Source organism: Micromys minutus, assembly GCF_963924665.1.
Source record: "Micromys minutus genome assembly, chromosome: 5".
Lineage (NCBI taxonomy): Eukaryota > Metazoa > Chordata > Mammalia > Rodentia > Muridae > Micromys > Micromys minutus.
The window spans coordinates 4,991,848-5,011,838 of NC_137974.1; the positions used below are offsets into that span (position 1 = coordinate 4,991,848).

General features: G+C 41.7%; 1 protein-coding gene across 1 annotated transcript in view; it reads left to right on the forward strand.

Annotated features, from left to right (window-relative positions):
• Positions 1 to 19,991, forward strand: part of VWA8 (von Willebrand factor A domain containing 8) — a 298,398-nt gene that overhangs the window by 105,621 nt on the left and 172,786 nt on the right. The window contains exons 13-16 of the mRNA XM_080917170.1: positions 7,206 to 7,366; positions 9,145 to 9,258; positions 14,632 to 14,800; positions 16,245 to 16,322. Coding sequence (XP_080773296.1) covers positions 7,206 to 7,366; positions 9,145 to 9,258; positions 14,632 to 14,800; positions 16,245 to 16,322 — 522 coding nt within the window. The remainder of the gene's footprint in view (positions 1 to 7,205; positions 7,367 to 9,144; positions 9,259 to 14,631; positions 14,801 to 16,244; positions 16,323 to 19,991) is intronic.

Here is a 19,991-nt window from a genome sequence, read left to right on the forward strand (position 1 = left end):
TGGCTAGCTTACAGGCCACCAGCCGCAAAGGCGGTAAGGAAGGCTTTCTAGCCCGCTGTATGCAAAGAATGCCAGGAGACTATTTAATTACACATTCTCATTTAACGTGTTAAATTATTTGCACCCACTCTGACCTTGGCTGTCTATTTATTTTGAGGCTTTAGTAATATTTCCTTTAGTTGAATCCATCATTAATAAGATAACAAACTTGGTTATCTATAACAAGAGAAACTTTAATTACTGTGTGTTTGAGTGTACATGTCACAGTGCGCACACATGTTCACAGTGTGCACGTGTGCATGTGTGCGTGTCAGAGACCAGTGCAGGGGAGTCAATTTTCTTTCTCTACAGTAAGTCCTGTGTACTCGGCTCCTTTTGTCAGACTTGTGCAGCAGGTACTTTTACCCACAAAGCCATGGCACCAGCCCCAGATGTTTTTTGTGTTAATGAAGTGAGTCTGTAACTAGAGTAAATTATCTCCAAATAGATCCTAGTGGTTTCAAAGGATAGAGATATGTTTCAAAATTCTGTGAACTGTCCATAGAAAAGTAGCTGAAACAGTCATGGCAGACTTGTGATGCCAATATCTCATGTGCACATAAAGGCAAACATTTGTTTCTATGTGACAGATGAGAAGGTCTTTAAAAGAAGAATGTGAGGGAGGAGCACGGGGAAGGTTAGCAGAACTTCATAATAGATGGAAACCTCTTGTTGGCACACCCTGTGCTCTGCTCACTGAGGTTGCTTCGGCTTTGTAAACAAGGTGTTGTCACTACTGTGGGTGTTTACACATTGATAGAGACATAATCCCTATTGTTAAATTGGAGGTTTGAATTATCAGCTAATCTTAATGTATGCCTTTATTCACTGAAGACAGGAGTTTCTTCTTAGTGTGTGTATGTCTAATAGGATATCTATACCCATGTCTATATCTGTAACTCTGCATTGACCTATATATCCGAATCTATCTATATCATCATATTTATCAATATATCTGTCTAAATATGTGTCTGCATCTATATCTATTTATCATCTATCCAACTCTATTTTATCTATCTATATATGTTTAAATCTCTTATCCATTTATATCTCTGTATTTGGAAGACTTAGCTTACAGGATTATAGCTAATGTCTTTCAAAAACCAACATAGTTGTTAGCATTTACTTATAATTCTTACCAAAAATAGAATAACCAATGCCCACTGTTGATATTTTAAGTGATAAAGAATAATATCCACCTAGAGACATAATTTCTTTAACTAAGACATTTAAATGATTTACATAATTTTATTTTATGTATATGAGTGTTTGCTTTCATGTATGTGAGTGTACTGTGTGCTTGCCTGTTGCCTATGGTGACCAGACACAGCATTTGATCCTCTGGAACTGGAGTTACAGGTGGTTGTGAGCCATCATGGAAGTGTTGAGAACTGAACTTGAATTCCCTGGACAAGCTGAAAGTGCTCTTGGTTACCAAGGATGGTTATATGTCAGTTGTTTTATTTAAAGACACTTTACAGCAGCGGTAGCAAAGCTGATGTAATTGAGGCCATTTTACAGGGAATTAAAAGCCAAATACTATACATGAAAACATGTAAAGGGCTGGAGAGATGGCTCAGCAGCTAAGAGCACTTGCTGTTTTTGCAGAGGACCTGGTTTTGATTCCCTGTACCTACATGGTGGCTTCTAACCATCTATAATGGGATCTAATGCCTTCTTTTGGTGTTCAGACATACATGCAGGCAAAGAACTCATATACATGAATATGTAAATGAATAAATCTTTTTTTTTTTTTAAATGAATACATAAGATGTTGAAACCACACTTGAAAATTGCATGTTTTACTGATGAGTATTTTACCTGAAATTAATTCTTATCCCTAACCACTGAGGGTTTGCATTGATTGTGCTTGTTTAGGTCCAGTTCTGTGGATGTTTAGTTTGCTGCTCTTGAATTTTAATGTAAGGGAAATAACACACAGCTGACTGTAACTTCTGATATTTAGTGTTGTGAGGAAATGGAGCCAGTTATTTCCTTGAATGGCTAAACTTTTATCTTCAGTACAGAGACTTATGAAAGTCAGCAGCACACATTAAAAGGAATGCTTTTTCTTATTATAGTAAGCTAGAAACGAATGACTTTCATGAAGGTATACAGAAAGTTGAGGTGATCAAATGAACTGGACCAGTCTGTAAAATGCCATTGATTATTTGTTTTGAAGACTTAATGAAGGAAGGTTATTTCTGGTGTGTAGATGTGGTTTGTAGTAATAGGACAGGTTAATATTGATCTGTGACAACTTGCTTTGTTTTGTAGCAACAAATAGTTGTTCTAATTTTGCTCCACTCACTATAAGGGGTGAGCCAGGTTAGAAATTTGCAGTACAGCAAAACAACTTCCTGGGATGCTGAGTTTCTCACGACAGACGCAGAATATTCCTCGTCTCCTTTTGGGGGGACAAAACCAAGATTAGAGCTGAAGTGGGTCAGTGTGTCCCCAGTTCACTGTGGACCTGGATTTCCATAGTCAGCATCCATTCATTTCCCTGTTAAACATGACGCCATGCTGCGACCTTCCCACCACCACTCAGAATCCAGTCGGAGTGTGCTTTTACTGTTCCTTTGTTGTTGTTGTTTATTTGTTGAAGAATGTCCATTTTCAGGGCATAATCTCACAGCCCAGCCAGTGCTGTGATTATGCATGCAAACTTCTGCATACAGGGCAAGCAGTCTGCCTCCCAGCCAGGCAGTAAGGGGGCCCCACCTTCTCCTTTATGGTACTTCCTTGCCCATTGTGCTTGTCCTTGTACAACCTTATTAAGTACTAATAGAATAAGGAGGGGGTAAATAACTGAAGTTCAGGCTCACATTAACTTCATTCCTTATAAAAGACGATTGCCTAGTAAACATAGCAGAGCTACAGATGTAATGTTAATAAAAACAGTGAGGTTAGACCTATTCAGTCTGACTCTTAAGAGAGGTAGAGCCTAAGCTTGTCTCCAGCAATTTCTGAAACATTGCCTGGGTTTTGAATCACTGTGCCAAGGCATGTATTTGTTTTACAACTTTCGGACAGTATGTGATGGGACATATGTGTAGTGAATATTTTGTCTGGAATAGTTAGTTGAGAGTTCTAGGTTAACTTGTTCTAATATTTTAAAAGGTTTTATGTATGTATGTATTTTGTATGTATATATACTCATGTTTGATTTTTAAAATGATTTGAATATGAAAATGCTCTACTGATACACTTTGATTTCTAACTTTTCCTACACAAGAACCCTGAGATTGAACCTCACACTAGTCAGAATGGCTAAGATAAAAAACTCAGGTGACAGCAGATGCTGGTGAGGATGTGGAGAAAGAGGAACACTCCTCCACTGTTGGTGGGGTTGTAAGCTGGTACAACCATTCTGAAAATCAGTCTGGAAGTTCCTCAGAAAATTGGACATAGTATTACCTGAGGACCCAGCTATACCACTCCAGGACATATACGCCAAAGATGCTCCAACATATAACAAGGACACATGCTCCACCATGTTCATAGCAGCCTTATTTATAATAGCCAGAAGCTGGAAAAAAACCCAGATGTCTTTCAGTAGATGAATGGATACAGAAATTGTGATACATTTACACAATGGAGTACTACTCAGCTATTAGAAACAATGACTTTATAAAATTCCTAAGCAAATGGATGAAACTAGAGAATATTATCCTGAGTAAGGGAACCCAGTCACAAAAGAACACACATGGTATGCTCTCACTGATAAGTGCATACTAGCCCCAGAAAGTTCTGAATACCCAAGAAACAATTCACAGACATCATGAAGCTCAAACGAAGGAAGGCCAAAATGGGGATACCTCAGTCCTTCTTAGAAAAGAGAACAAAACTCTCATGGGAGGAAATGCAAGGTCAAATAGAGGAACACGGATTAAAGAAAAGATCACTCAGAAGCTGCCTCACCTGGGGATCCACCACATATGCAGTCACCAAATCCAAGCACTATAGCTGATGCCAAGAAGTACTTACTGTTAGGAACCAGATAGAGATCCTCCCTCCCCCCAGGGACTATGCTAGAGTCACATAGTTACAGCTGAGTATGCTTGCAGCTAACTATCAGTCCAAACTTGGGACCCCAATGAGGTTGCTAAAGAAAGGACCTAAGGAGCTGAAAGGGGTTGCAACCTCATGGGAAGATAACATTATCAAGCAACCAAACCCTCCAAAACTTCCATGGAGTAAAACACCAACCTTTGTGCACACTTTGAGAGACCTATTGATCCAGTTGCACATGTAGCTGAAGATAGCAGTGTCTGGCATCAATGTGAGAAGAGGCTTTTGTTCCAGAGAAGGCATGTTTTCCCAATGTAGGGGAATGCCAAGGCAATGGGGTGGAGAGGGGGATCAGGAGGGAGTGCAGCTTTGTCAAGGCAACTGGCGGGGGCGGGGGGGGGGGGGGAGATGGGAGCGGGGTGGGGTAAAGGGATAACTTCTCAAATGTAAATAGGGAGTACCAAAAAAAAAAAAAAAAAAAAAAAAAAAAAAAAAACCACTTACACTTAGCAGTGCTGAGGGGAGAGGTCTACCCTGCCGTGTGTGCACCATCTCACTGATATGGCTAGCTTTAGGCCTGGCTGTGATTAGATGTCATTGACAGTATCAAGTGCTACTGCTCACACAGCCTGTATAAAAATTTAAATTAATAGTTGAATTGAAAAGCGCTGTTAGCCCTCAGAGCTCAAGGAATCCCTTGGAAGATGAGGCAGAAGGCATATAAGCGGTAGATGGGATGGGGGACAGCAGGAGAGCAAAGCCCTCTAAGTGAACTGAGTGGGGCTCATTAACCCACAGACCAATGCGGCAGCGCAGGGATGGCAAGAGCCTGTACCAGGTCCTCTGAGTGTACACGATAAAGTTTATTTTTACACTCAAGATTCTATTTCCCACCCAGTGGTTCACTTTCTTACTGTTCCATATCCCATGCCCCCACTGCCTCCCCCACCCCTGTTGTCTCCATGAGACATAACTAAGGTTGTGGAGCTTGGCTGAATTTCAATGTTATGTTTAAGAATCCCTGCCTGGGGCTGGAGAAATGGCTCAGTGGTTAAGAGCACTTGTCGATATTGTAGAGGACCCAGTACTTACCTAGTTATCTTCTGGCCTGTGAAGACACCAGGCATGCATATACTACACATACATACATGCAGACAAAACACCCATACACATAAAATATATGTAGAAAAATGTCCTCATAATTTAATCTAATCCTATCTGTGTTTCTGAAGTTCTTACCTTTTAATGGTAATTGTATCTATCTATATTTTATTTGATTATCACATGCAATAGTGCATTTCACTATGACATTTTCATGTATGCATATAATTCATTTGATCACATTGTCCTTGTTAGCCTGTGTTGTCCCCTTCTGACCTATGCTGACAGGTAGCATCTTACTAGCTAGCTTCCCTTCCACTTTTTTCTCTTATTTGAGGTGAGGAACATGACCCAAATGAATGTCATGTGGTTTCATACAGAAGCATGGACATGTTATCAGTGGCACACCACTGTAGAGAAGGTTTCTGCTTCTGCCAGCCAGTATCCATAGCTTCAGGGAGGGATGGGACGCCGTGAGACTCCCTTCCCCATAGTGAGATGTTGAGGGGCCTATATTGTATAGATTTTTGCAGACAATCACAGCAATGCCGCATGTGGAAGCTAGCATTCCACACTTTCGTCCCACTGCCATTACCATGTTTTCTATTCTTCCTTCTGCAGTGTTCCCTGCTCTTGGAAGAGTTCTGTTTATGACTGAGCACTCAGTATTTCAACCAGTTATGAGTCTGCAGTCACTGTTGACCACAAGCATAAAAGAAGCTTCTGTGACCAAGGCTCACAGATTCACTGCTCTGGGCATAAGCGTACTTACTTAGGAGGCAGTTTGATGGGCATATCACATCCATTAAACCAAACCACAGAGGTAGTTTCAGTAGTTTCCCTGCTAGGGCCCATGACGGACGGTCCCAGGGTTTCAGTACCAGTTGTGAATTACCTTCTCTGTAATAGGCCCCGAATCCAAAAATGAAAAAAGAAGTTGACTGCCTCCATGGCAGATGTGCCCGTGCTGTACCAGCGGTCACGTTGTGCTTACGGTCACTAGTGTGGCATCTGGACCTACAGCTGAGGACACTGCTAATGACTGCTCGCTCCCAGTAACCCGCACTGCACCTTCTCACTCTGTGAGGGCTAGTTCCAGGGAGGGCATGTCTAGCTGGTTCAGCTTGATTTCTCTCTGTTCTGTGACCAGGTTATGAAGCCTTGAAATCTGTACCTTTTTGATAGGGAAACCATTAGAAGAAATAAAGACCCAGATCTTAATCTTGGTTTTAGTGAGATTGTTGTTATAAATATTAGTTTTCTGCTTTAAACTCACGAGTGTTTACAACAGAACTTACAAAGGAGTATAAGATTTTGAATAAAGGTGATGGTAAAGGTTTAACCTTTGATGCAGTAGCACAAAGAGCATCTGAAACTGTTAAGACGTCCTAGTCACCAGTAACACATATAAGGAAATTATGTTCCTGTTTAGGCACCACTAGGTTTTACGTAGTTTTACACAGTACAGCTCTCCCTGGCTTGCTTGCATTTGCTGCCCTGTTTCAGTGCTGCTGTGTGGGCTCTTGATGTGCTTTTTAAGTGTTGTGCTATTGTTTCTCAGTTCTGCACTTCGCCTGTCTCCTTTACGATTAGCCTCTCAAAATCCCAGCACTCAAGGCATGGGCCCCAGGAGGACCTTTCAAAAGGAAACACGTATGCTGGATAAAGTAGTCATCTCTGAATGCATGGCTTCTCCATGGGAAAGAGAACACTCACACTGTGATCCCTCTAGAAGTCCAGTGATGGAGTCTGATTCTATTAAAGTGTGGTAGTAATTACTGCCACCATCCTTTTGAAAGAGGAAGGAGCACTAAATACAAGGGGAAAGAAGGGAAACCCTTATTCTTACATTGAGCAAATATGTAATAAGGAAAAATACCTAACGCTTCCTGGTGATATTTCTCTGTGGATTTGAGAAGACACTGTGTTTATTATTTGACATATGCTGTGTGAAGACAAATGTGTGCAGAGAAATGTCTACAAGGCTGAGTAAACATTGCATAGAACTTTAACATTAACTGTGCAAATGCTTTGCTGGTGCCTGGTTTTAGGATATGACCGCACGGGACCTGCTGCAACAGCGGTACACACTCCCCAACGGTGACACTGCCTGGCGCTCCTCACCCCTGGTGAGTGCCGCTCGGGAGGGCAAGCTGGTCCTGTTGGATGGCATTCACCGCGTCAACGCTGGCACACTGGCCGTACTGCAAAGGTTTGCATCACAGACAGTCTCTATGCCAACCCAAACGCCGAGTTTTCAGGTCCCGAGGTATTTACAGTTCTGTATTCAAGTCGAAGAAAATACTAAGTTGAATAAAATATTTTTAACATTTAGTTATGAACACATGACTATCAGAATTTGCTGGGTAAGACTGAAGGGTGACAGCCTCCCAGCCGTGGTTCCAAGAAGCTTACGACATAGCTGAGTGTATGCAGTAAGCCACAGCTGGAGGCTCTGCAATGTGGTCTTAACCAGACATCATCCCAGACTGCGCTGGAGCTGGACTTGGAATGGTTTTATTATTACTGAATTTTTTGAGAGAAAAGATTTAATATAAAATGTATATTTGTTTATTTCACTCAATTGACACAGATATGACCATTTTTGTAGCCGTCATTTTCTTATTTTGAGTGAGAAACAGCTTCCCACACATTAATAAAACTCCAGCCTTCCAGAACTTAATGTCGGAAGATTCTCTGTCTTATTTCTGTGAAAAATCTTCACAGCCTGAGTCATTTCAGAGGTTACTGATCTTTTCATTCCTTTTCTGCTACATGACTTTAATCTGACTTACTGGGAAGTGTCAAATAAATGAAATAAGCCATTTCTTCAACCAGCTAACCACAGTTTTATCGCTGACAAGATGCAGACGCTGAGTGGATTGGAAGGCTGCAATGTGTTGTATTAATCCTGATTTGGTTTGTGTGGGTTAAATAATCACAAAGTTCTGTGATTTACCACATTTCACAGGCATCATTTAATGTTCTCTGCCAAACAGATAAATGTGGATACAAAATAAGACTCAGCCCTCTCTTGTTGGCTGTCTCTCAGATGTCTGACCAAGGACAAAAGAACAGCCACCGGAACCTGTGCTGTGCTAAACCAGAGGCTCCAGTGTTAGCCTCTGATCACCTGCAGGAGGGAGCTTTAAAATCCATGCCTGGCCTCCATCCCTACCAGTTCTTGAAATCACTATTTAGGCTGGAGTCTTGAACATGGGCATTTGAAATCGTAACTTACAGTCAACTAAGCAAGCAGTGATATTAAGCATCTATTTTAAATTACTTCTTCAATTTTTACACCCAACTGTATGAGGTTGGCATTGTTGTCTTAATCATTTTTGCCTTGATTTTATAGTAAAATTTAGAGAGATGGAATGGTTTCTCTCTTCTGATTGTTGAGCGTGTTGGACTTGAACCCAGGTCCTCTAGACTGCACTGCCTGTGCTCATAGCTTCTGTAATAGTCTTTGCCCTCTGACCTTTGCAGTACCTAGCAGTAGAGTACTGCTAGTTATGGGAAGCTAGTTGCTTCAGGGCTGCCATGTGGAAGAGTGATGGAATTATTTCAGAGGCTTTTGATATCTTAAATCCTGAAATTCCAACAGGAGAAATATCTTAATAATACTTTCCCGTTAAAAGTTGCATTGGATTCTGGAGAGTACGCTAACTGGCTCTTATATGAATGGTTGTCCCATGGTTGGCCTACACACTCATTCAGCTGTTTCTTTTTCCCCCCACTTCCTCCTTCCTTTCTTCATGCCTCTTCTCCTTATACCCATCTCTGGCATTGGGACTGCTCCTCTGCAGAGTCCAGCTTGTCAGCCAAGGATAACATATAACAGCACCGACTAAACAGTTGTGAAAAGTACACCTAACAACTGTTAGGCTTGCCACAAGCAGTGACTGGCATGGCGATATGTTGACGGGGTGATTCTGCCTCTCCTGATGTCATTGATTAACTTGTTTTCCCCAACCCCTCTCCCATCAGACTAATCCATGACCGGGAGCTCAGCCTGTACGATGGATCTCGGCTGCTGAGGGAAGACAGGTACCTGTGCTTGAAGGAGCAGCTACAACTGACCGATGAGCAGCTACAGAACAGGTCATTTGTTGTACATTATTATCAGTTTGTCTTTTAACATTTGTGTATTGTGTGTGCATGGATGTGTAGGTAAACACACTACAGCTCACAAACAGAAGTCAGGACAAGTTGAGGGAATCTTCTGTCTTCTTCTGGCAGTTGGGTCTTAGGGATCGAACTCATCCTGTGGCTTGGCAGCAAGCACCTTTACCCTTGGAGCCATCTGGCTAGCTCTTGAGTACATTATTCTTACCATTAACTACCGCTAAGGTGAAAGTAACATTCCTTATTTTTAACTAAACCAGAGTCAAACAAAACAACAACTAAATGACTAAGTTTGGTGTCCTGGGGATGGGATAGCCTGACTCTTCCTAAAATGTGAAGTTTTATCCAAACCCTACTGTCTTCTTAGCCTGCTTTCAAATAACTGTCTCAACTGTATTCTTAAGATGGTAAGCCAACTTTTCCAGGAAGTCATGGGCATAACTAGGGGTGTCTCTGAGGCATCGTTGGCCCCCTCCCCCAGCTTTCTTACAGTTCTTTCCCTAGATATAGCAGTCAGATGCAGTGGGTGAGGCTTGCTTTCACTCTGTGGCAGGAAACAACATTTATAAAACATTAGTGAAACATTTACAAAACACAAATAAAAAGATTAGGTCTGGGAGAATGGCTCAGTAGTTACAGTACTGTCTACACAGGCTTGAGTTTTTAAGTTTGGATCCCCAAAACCCTTATAAAAAGCCAGGGACTGTGCATATAGGGACTATAACCCTAGCATGAAGCAGAGGTTTAGCCAAGGCGGGCAGGTCTGTGAAACTAATTGGCTGACTAGCTTAGCCAAGTGGATAAAGTTTCAGGTTCAGTTAGAGACCCTGTCTCAAAAATAAATGTACAAGCCGAGGTGCAGATGTGCCAGGGACCTCTCTGAGCTGGAGGCCAGCCTTGTTTTTCATAGTGAGGTCCAAGGTGGTTAGGCCTACAGCAAGACCTTGTGTCAAAAAATATAACAGAATAAAAATGGGAACAATCAGCTGAGGAAAGTTGCTGTGTCTGCTCCCACACATGCACTTAGGATACACACATAACACACAGTACAGGCACACACACTGTACTAACAAGCACACACAGTACACAACACAGGCACACATTGTACTAACAAGCACACACAGTACACAACACAGGAACACACTCTGTACTAACAAGCACCCACACACAGTATACAACACAGGCACACACACTGTACTAACAAGCACACACACACACACACACACACAGTACACAATACAGTAACAACCTTCCTATACCTCCAAATGAAAAATGGTTAAATATGTACTGTGTGTCTATTCCCTACTATTGAATTAATATTAATTTTGTTACTGTCATAATGTTACTATGATTATGAAAGGAAACCTTGCAATTACAGGAGCCGATTATTGAGATGGAGAGGATAGATAAACTTGTGACTATGTCAGTAAAATGCGCATGCCAAATGGCACGGCACGTGCCAGTGTGACCAAGTGTATAAACTAATAGTGTCTTAACGCGTGGGGCGAGCTGAATGAAGGGTGTGAATGTTTGTGTAAAGGTCTTTACGTCTGAAGAAAAATAGGTTTCAACTGCATGCCACTCTTCTCGTGGTTGCCTGCCATGGCAGTACCTTCTGGTGGGTCCTCACTTATTTGGAGATTGGCACACTGGGAAGTTACAATGATGACAACTTCCTCACGTACTCTGACCGGAGCAGCCAAAGCTTTACTTTCCCCACACTGAAAATGAGAAAGGCCTCCCAAACCAGGGGGGATGTATTAAGTATTGAATGCACATTTTATTTTTGTCATGGAAAGGAAATGTCAGCTTCTTGTTGCCTGGCTTATTCACAAATAGCAGCGGGTTTCAGAACTGCTTTCTGAGGTGTACTCATCAATGCGCTGGAGCTTGGAAGTGGCTCGGTTCAGTGTTTGGTTCACCCACTCACGTCCCTCTGTGCACTCAGTGCGTGCACTTTATTTGCATGAGAATCATGGTCAGGAAAGAAGACAGATTTTCAGAAGGATGAATCAAAGCAACTGAGCAACAGCTCCTGAGCTTGCCTGGCCGTTTTCCGTAGGGTGTTGGAGTTCTGTATTTCCTCCAAATATCCAGGAAATGAGAGCCCCCCCCTTTGAAAGTACCTATGTTCTCTGTAACAGTCATACAAAGTTTTGCAAATAAAACCCCTCCCAGGAACAGAGTGGTTTGAAGCTAATCCTGATCATTTTTATGATCAAGGAGCAGTGAGGTGTAGTCACTTTTATTGTGTGTTCTGTTTGTCTGTTGATCCAGAGAGTACGGCTTCTCTAATAGACCCCTCAAGGCCAGGGCGAGACCAGCTTCTCAGCAGGAGAATGTGTTTAGTTCTTATCCCTTACTGCTAAAGAACTCAGGAAGGAGCCTTCTAATCACGGCGATTGTGTCAGCGCAGTGCTCAGCTCTGAACGGCCTGCATTAGGATGGCTTCTCGCGTGGAAAGAACAGAACGTTTGGCCTGTGCTCACATCTGTGTAACTTTGGTTTTGATGGAAGCATTAGTGTGATGCCATAGGAGGCCAATTTTAAACTCCTGTTGCAGCCCACGATCTGTGTCGTTATAGAAACCTTCTGTATCAGTCTTTCAAGTTATTTAAATACGTTTTCAACCAAGAGGTAGTATAACTCCTTCAAAAGCCTGCGGCTCATTGAAGTCTCACTTCTTTAGGAAGAGCTTTGTTTAGGTGCAATTGATCTGTGGTGCTGCATATTATCATATCCCATTTGATCATTTTGTACATGCTTATGCATTCATCACCACAACCACAACAATGAGCAGATTTGTGTTTCTTGAAACCCCTTTGTACCCTTGTTAAGGCGGCCCTGCTATTTTCACCTTTCTCTCTGGTCATGATGCATTTGTTGATAGTTGGTTTACAGTGAGTCGTGCAGCACAGTACACACTCCTCTGTGCCAGCTTTTCTACTCCGTTCCTTCGAGACTGTCCATGTTGCAGTGGTTTGTGCTCATCCCATCCCGTTTTATTTTATTTTATTTTATTTTGACTATGGCTGTTTTTAGCTTTGAGAAAGGGTTTCTCTTTGTAGCCCTGGCTGTCCTGGAACTCACTTTGCATAACAGGCTGATCTCAAACATCAGCGATCTACCTGCCTCTGCCTCCAGAGTGCTGGGACCAAGGCATGCGCCGCCACAGCCTGCTTCATTCCATTTATAATGAAGGACGTTAGAAAAGATTTTACATTCTCAAACTTAACTTGTACCCACAAACATATTCAACCCTAATAGTCTTTAAATAGTTTTTAAAAATGCAGTTTTAGCTACTAACATCTGAAATCCTTAGGATATGATTCATGTTTATCTGAAGGAAAAGCCACAGCTTGCACTTTATTTTGTTGCCGTTGTTAAATTTTAACAAAGTTAGACCTAACCTCGATATTATATATTTATAGTCTTTGTTTATACTTGTATTGCTTCTTCGGCCCTTCAGCCTCGGGATTACCCAAGGGTTGCTGATTCACACTGACAGACTCTACTCTCTAATTTGCATACTTAGGAAACTTAGGATCAGGAAATGACTCCCTGTACAACTATTTGTATACTCGGAAGCCTTCAGAGAGAACCTAGAGACCAAGGCCCTTCTCATCCTGTTATTCAGTGGTTTGGGGGGCTGTTTTTATCATCAGCATGTGCCTGCCTTTCAGCCTAGCACATAAGTGGTATCTGGATTGGTCCCCATCTGGTTGGCCTGCTTACCCCCTCCAGTGCTTGTGAGAGCCAATAGTGAAGTGCGTGTGTGTTTCAGATAAGCACCATCCCCATGTCTACAGTCAGACCACTAGCTTTCCTTGGTTCAGCTGCTCTTTTGCTAACTTGCAGCTTAGCTGTGCTGTGCTTCCTGCTCCTTGGTTTGAGAATACTCATTAGGCTTCCCCTTTGGCTTGTCTGTTGGGTTAGATTTTAACTTTTATTTCTAATTTGCTCTCCCTCATCATAAGTGAGAAACTGTATCTGTAGCTTTAATTTTCTGCAGCCAAATCATCTCTATTGGCCTTCCTTCTGCCCAGCTCCAGCCAGAGTCAGAAGGATCGGGGGTGAATCTGGCATATGTTATTGAGCCCCATGAAGTCAGAACTGTGCTAACCTGCCTTGCCTAACCTCGTACAGGCAGTGTCCGCTGTAGTATGAATGAGCACTCAACAACACACACACACACACACACACACACACACACACACACACACACACACACGCACACGCACGCACACAGGAATGTGACTTTTTTAAAAGTTCAGTGAAGTGAAATATCTATAAACTTGTAATAATTCACTCAGTCTTACATCTTTAGGATGGTAATTTCCGAAGTTGATTTCTCCCACCTTATGAATAACGATGTGACCTGAAACCTTTATGCAGTCGGGACATGGAGCTGTCCACGTCTACTTTCTGCTCTCTCTCCTCTGAGCCCTACAAAGTTCTTCTGACCTCATGCATGCCCACCTCCTGGTGCCCCAGCCTCCAATCTTGTAACTCCTGGCTTTTGTGATTGCCAGTTTCATAGCTGTATTTTTGTTTTCCTTAAAACCTTAGCAAGCACCTGGACTTTTAGCTGTTTTCTCTCAGCAAGCACTATAGTCTCCTCTAAAAATGTTTTGTTACTGGTTATTCTTAGTAGGATTGGTTTAAAAAAAAAAGCCACCAGTACCACCCACCTGGCTGGACCGTAATACTGGGAGCTTACTTTCTGACTCCCGTCACTCAGATGCTTCACTGCTCACGGGTGTCATCCTAGTGACATGCTTCCACAGATTTCCTAGCAGACATTTGCTAAAGAAAATGGTTTGTAAAATTTGGACATGTTTGCATCAATGACAAAGGCCTTCAGCTTTCTTTAGCTTTTTTAATTACTAGATAATCTCTTGCTTACCTGATCATAAATTTAATATGACCCCATATTCCTGACTTAAATGCCTATATTTTAAAATATTTCCCCACCACAAATGATGTGTTTTAGTTTTTCTATGATTCATACAGACTGGGCTCCTTGAAAAGAAGATTTTTGAAAAGACTTTAAGTGACTAGATAAACAAGGAGGATCTGTGTAGTGAATATAAACTTGGTGTGGTTGCATTTCAAGGGATTTTGGAGCAGCCACTGTGGGAAGGCTATCGTTTCATGAGCGCATATTGTTCATTTAGCAGTAATTATCTCAGTCTCTTGAAATCTTAGGATCTTTTCCAAAGTTCTATTCTTTGGAGAACAACTTTGACATTGTTAATAGAACGAGAGTGTTATTGTTAAGCTCCATGCCTCATGTCCCCGTTTCTATTGTGAACAGTTATGTTTTGCTTTTCTTCTTCTTTCCTTTAGATCCATTTTTCCTATCCACCCCTCCTTCAGAATCATTGCGTTGGCAGAGCCCCCGGTTGTTGGAAGCTCAACACAGCAATGGCTGGGACCAGAATTCCTAACCATGTTCTTTTTCCATCACATGAAGCCACTTGTGAAAAGTGAAGAGCTCCAGGTGATAAAGGAGATGGTAAGAGTTAGACCTGCTGTAGACTGGGCCATTACTGCTCCCACTGAAGCTGCCAGATCCCTGTGAACTGCAGCCCTAGAGTTCCCGAGTGTCCCTCCAGCCTGTAGCTTCTGCGAGAGCCTTGATTTCCATGTCCACATTAGCTGAGCATTACGTTTAGCTCTTTGGGAGCTCTGGAAATGTACTTTAGTGGGGTTTCATGGCCCATGTTAAATAAAACATTTCAAAACTCAGTTTCTCCACATACATCCTGTTCGGTAGCCACTTGAAACTCATTTAGCTAATGAATTAGGTAGCAAAGAAAAAAAACCACATTTTCCAACATCATAGAAAGTTCTGTTTGACTGTGCTATTCTGTATCACTACTAATTAACATTTTACATAAGCAAGACCACCACTTAAACACTAGAGCTATTGTTTGATTTGGGGTCTGTGTGAGCAGTCATGGATGCTCACACACCTCAGTCTCAGCACTTGAGTCTATGTGCCACATTTGTGTTTTGTCGGCTTCCAGAGCTCAGGCAGATTAGTCCCGGTTCCTTTATCTGAAAAATGGGAGTCATTTTATGCTCTACACTACAGGATTTATTTTTAAAATAAGCAATGTAAGGTATGCATAGAATATAATTAGAATTTTTAAAATTCTAGTTACTTAAGTGGCTGAAGAAACTCAGAACCACTGTATTTCCAAAATGATTACAGGATGCCACTCATATCTCTTTCTCACTCTTTTAAATTAAAAATATTAACATGTCATTGCTTAAGTAGAATTTATTTACATTTATTAAATTGATTTATTTTCATTAAAGCTTTTTGTAATTAAAAGAAATGTGTGTTATTTGTGCAATTACTCTTCAGAGGTCATTGAGTTAAACATGGCCTTTCTAGACTTGAATTCTTGGCAAACCCCCTGCCTCAGCCTCCCAAGTGTCAGTAAGCACCACACTTAACAACTATGTGCTTCAAAAGTCTTTGAGGAAGATAAATATCTTGAACATTCATTTTGTACAGAGGAATTCTTTTGGGGCACCTAGTAATTGGATGTAGACATATAATATATGCATTAAATCACAGCAAAATGAAGTAACTTGTATGAATTAGTATTTCTACAGTGCAAGTTCAATTTCAGTAAGAAAATGCCTAACTTGGCTCTCAAGAATCATATTGAAGCTTACCGAGCAGGAACGGGTATTCACGGTATGCTAGATGCCAGCTTCCTGTCTGTGATCTGGTTGTGTGCAGTGCAGGGTGGCTTGGTTTTACTTTCCTTGCTGTTTTCAAAGATGTCAGGACTCAGATGTTTGCTGAAAAAATGAAGTGGTGTCTTCATTCATGACTTGAACATGGACCCAATACTCACAGACTACCTAAAAACACCCTTCTGGCATTATTTGCTGAATGTCCTCATTTCTTCCTGCTTTTCCTTACTTCCCTCATAAAATAGGTTCCAAATGTACCTCAGGAAGCGCTGGAGAAATTGCTGTCAGTCACTCACAAACTCAGGGAGACCCAGGATCCCACAGTAAGTCCAGGCTCTTCCTGCTTTTCTATTGCTGACCTGCTCAGTCTGTGCTTTGCCCTGTGCATAGTGAAACCCTGATCCCGCTGCCTTGAGCTCCAGCCATGGAGGATGAAGTAGCTTCAGAGCAATCAGGAGGTCCTGTAGTTCTGCTCCATCCTCCATCCTGCTTGCTGAGGGGCACCCACTGTTCTTAAGCATTGTCTAGGCCTTCCTCTTTAGCTTCTCAGTTATCTTTGCTAACAGACTTTATATTTCTATTTCAGGAAAGATAATTATTCTTTATAAAATAGTTAATTGTATAAGTGTTTACATATAGGGTCAGAGGACAGCTTACAGGAATCATTTCTCCCTTCCTACCATGTGGGTTTCAGCGATCACTCTCAGGGTTGTCAGGCTTGGTAGCAGCAGCACCTTTACCCACTGAGCAATCTTGCTTAACCAAGGACAGTAATTATGTCTTTGTACAAATAAAGTAATTCAACATAAATGCATATATTTTTAAATCTTGCTTAGTAGTTGCTTAATAAATAGCATTGTTGAACTGGGTGCTTCAGGCTTATTTTAAATTCAATATATTTAGCTATCTCTTAAATAGCTATCTTTAACTCTCTTCATGTTCCTGATTTAATCTACTGAATGGCCTGAATTCAAAGCCCTGATACCACCTGGTTTGTGCTTTTCTGACGTGGTCACTGATTCTGAAATCAGGTCTCTCCAGTGACCATGAGGTTGAATCTCCTGCTGTGTGCAGTCAGCAGTTGTCCTTGTGTCAGACTTTCACAGTTTGTCCCGGAATGTTACTTTTTATTGATCCTTCACCAGTAACTCTGTCACTGCATGACTTTCTGTAGTTTTCTGCACAAGCTTAACAACTGACTTTACTATTTTAAGAAATTATGTCTTGAAAAAGAAATTTTTGGTCTGGACAAAAAAAAAAAAAAAAAAAAGGTTTTGAAATCATCCAAAATGGAAGTATCAGCAAAGCCACACGCCAGGAAGGCTCCTGGGAGAATTCCCTCTTAGTTCCTTCTACTGTGCTATCACATTCCTTCACTGTAGTGTCCTCTGCAAGCCTGCCTTTGTATCCCCATCACCTCTGCTCTGTCTGGGTTGAGTTTTCTGCTTTCAGAGAGATGCATGAAATTGCATTTAGGGGCCACCACATTAATCCAAGAGAATATCCTTTTGGAAAAAATTTTATCTCATCTCCAAAGACATCTTTGACATAAGAATAACTTTCCTTAGCTCTAAAGGGTGGGGGAGTGGAGGGAGTGGAGGGAGGGGAAAGCAGTTACCCAGTTACCACAGTTCTGCTAATTACCTCTGGGACCTCCCCTCATTTTCCCTTTCCAGCTTTGTTATTTCCTTAGCTATTGCTAAGTTTAAAAATGTATTCTTAGGTTATTTCTTATCCGAATACAGTGTATTTAGATTATATCCACCCCACTGCCCTCTCCTACTCTCCCTGTATCCCAGTCCCCACTAGCTTCATGTCATTACCCCTGTAATGTTTCCTCTGCCCCCCCAACCCACTGCATCCAGTTAATGCTGCCCACCTGCCTGTGGCTTTAGGGCGCCACCCACTGGAACATGGGCAACCTACCATGGGCTCCACCATTAAAGAAAAGACTTAATCTCTCCTCAAGTGGCTGTCAGCTGCCAACAACTCCTCAGCTGGGGTGGCTCTTCATGAGTCCCTTCCTGTTTATGCTGGAGTATTGCCTGACTTGATCTTGTGGAGTTCTGCTGACAGCCACAGCTGCCGTGACTTCCAGAATGCAGTGGCCCTTCACACTCAGAGGATGTTGTTTGGCTGTAGCCTTCATCTATTTCTGCCTCTTGGTTTCTTACTGTCTTCTCTTCTACAGTATTCCCTGAGCCTTGGCCAAGGGGGTGATGGGGGGCGGGGCTCAGAGGGGGAGAGAGAGAGAGAGTGTGTGTGTGTGTGTGTGTGTGTGTGTGCAAGTGCATGTGAGATTAGATACATCATTTAGGGCTGAGCACTGCACAGTTATAATTCTCCACACTTTGAACAGTGAGTTTCTATATTAACCCCCATCCACTACATGAAGAAATTTTTCTGATTAGGGGTGAGGGTTGCCCTGATCTATGGATGTAAGAATACATATTGAGAAGCCAGGTTGACACTATGTCCTCTTAACTAAGCAGTAATAGTAGGGATTGTGAACTTAACAGCCCACTCTACAATCACAGGCCTCAGTTCTCCCATGGAACAGTCCAGTTACAGCACATCTGGCTATCCCATAATAGTCATGCCACCACTGCATCATGGGGTATGTCTTACCAGGCTGCACATTAAGCCTTTCATGGCACAGCCAGAAGGGACTGTTGAGGGATTTTCTTCCCACACAGTGTTCAGAGCATCTTCTGGCATATGAAATGGAGCTATCAGGCAGTCTCCCCTGTTCCTGGGAGCACTAACTAGTGCCAGACTAGGAGCATCTATGTGCTTTCCTCTCCTCCGTGGCTTTAGGACTGTTCCCTTGCCCCCATTAGATTTGCTGAGATGTCACATGTCCAGTTATTCTTTTCCAAGTCTGCATGATTCAGAGGCATTTTCCTTGCTATTGCAGTTTGTCTTCTCTTGCCTCCAGACTCATAGGGCTTATGGTCTTAGCATGAGAGTCATGCTTAGGTGTATTCTCTTGTCGTGGGCTTTCATTTGTTTCATTCTCTGTGGATCTGTGGGCTCAGATCTTTGCTTGAAATATAGTAGGTACTTAGCAGATATCTGATACAACAATGAATACATGAGCCTTCCATCTTATCCGTGGAGTGATCTCAGTGAATTTCTAGACTTTTTCTTGTTAGTCACTGTCTGATAGATCCATTGCCTTTGTCCTTCGACTGAGGCTAGCATGCTTTTAGGCCGCTGGTTCTGTGACTCTGCTGCTTTGTCAGCCTCATTTCCTCAGCTCTGCTTACATTTAGCTTGATTCTATTTTAACTTTAACACACGTTAAAATGCCTCTTCTTTAGAAATGCCTAGAATGTGCTTTTTCTCCATTGGCTTGTTCCTTGGGCCTGTATTCTGCTAGGTCACTTTCTTGGTCCCCTAAGCAGAAGTTACATGCACCTCTCAGTCTGCTTTCGAGACACTAGAAATGCTCAAGGTACTGACCTATCACAGTCGTTTGCAATTTATTTTTAGTTTTCCAATTAGTACTTGACCTCTCTACATCTGGGACTTGTTCAGTCTTCTACTCTGACTTTCTAACTGGAACCTGATAGATATGCGATACTTAAATAAGAGATACTTAAGTCCTTGAGGAATGGATGGAAAATTAATTAGCAATTTATTAAGAGGTCATCTCTAGGCTTCTCTACAGGCAGGGTTTATATATATATATATATATATATATATATATATATATATATATATATATTATATACATAATATATAATTATATATATTATTTATAATTCTTTAAGAGGGAGAAAAGAAGCATTTTTGTTTATATCTCGAGATCTTTTTTATATTAAGCAATTGATGGTACTAATAATTGTTCTAATATGAAAAACCCGTTGAATGTGCTTTTAATTTGTATAACCATGGTAACCATGGTAACCGAGGGAATGTACTTCACATTCTCACCTTCCTTTCTGCAAGATAAAATTGCTGTGAGAAATTTGATATTACAATGCTAA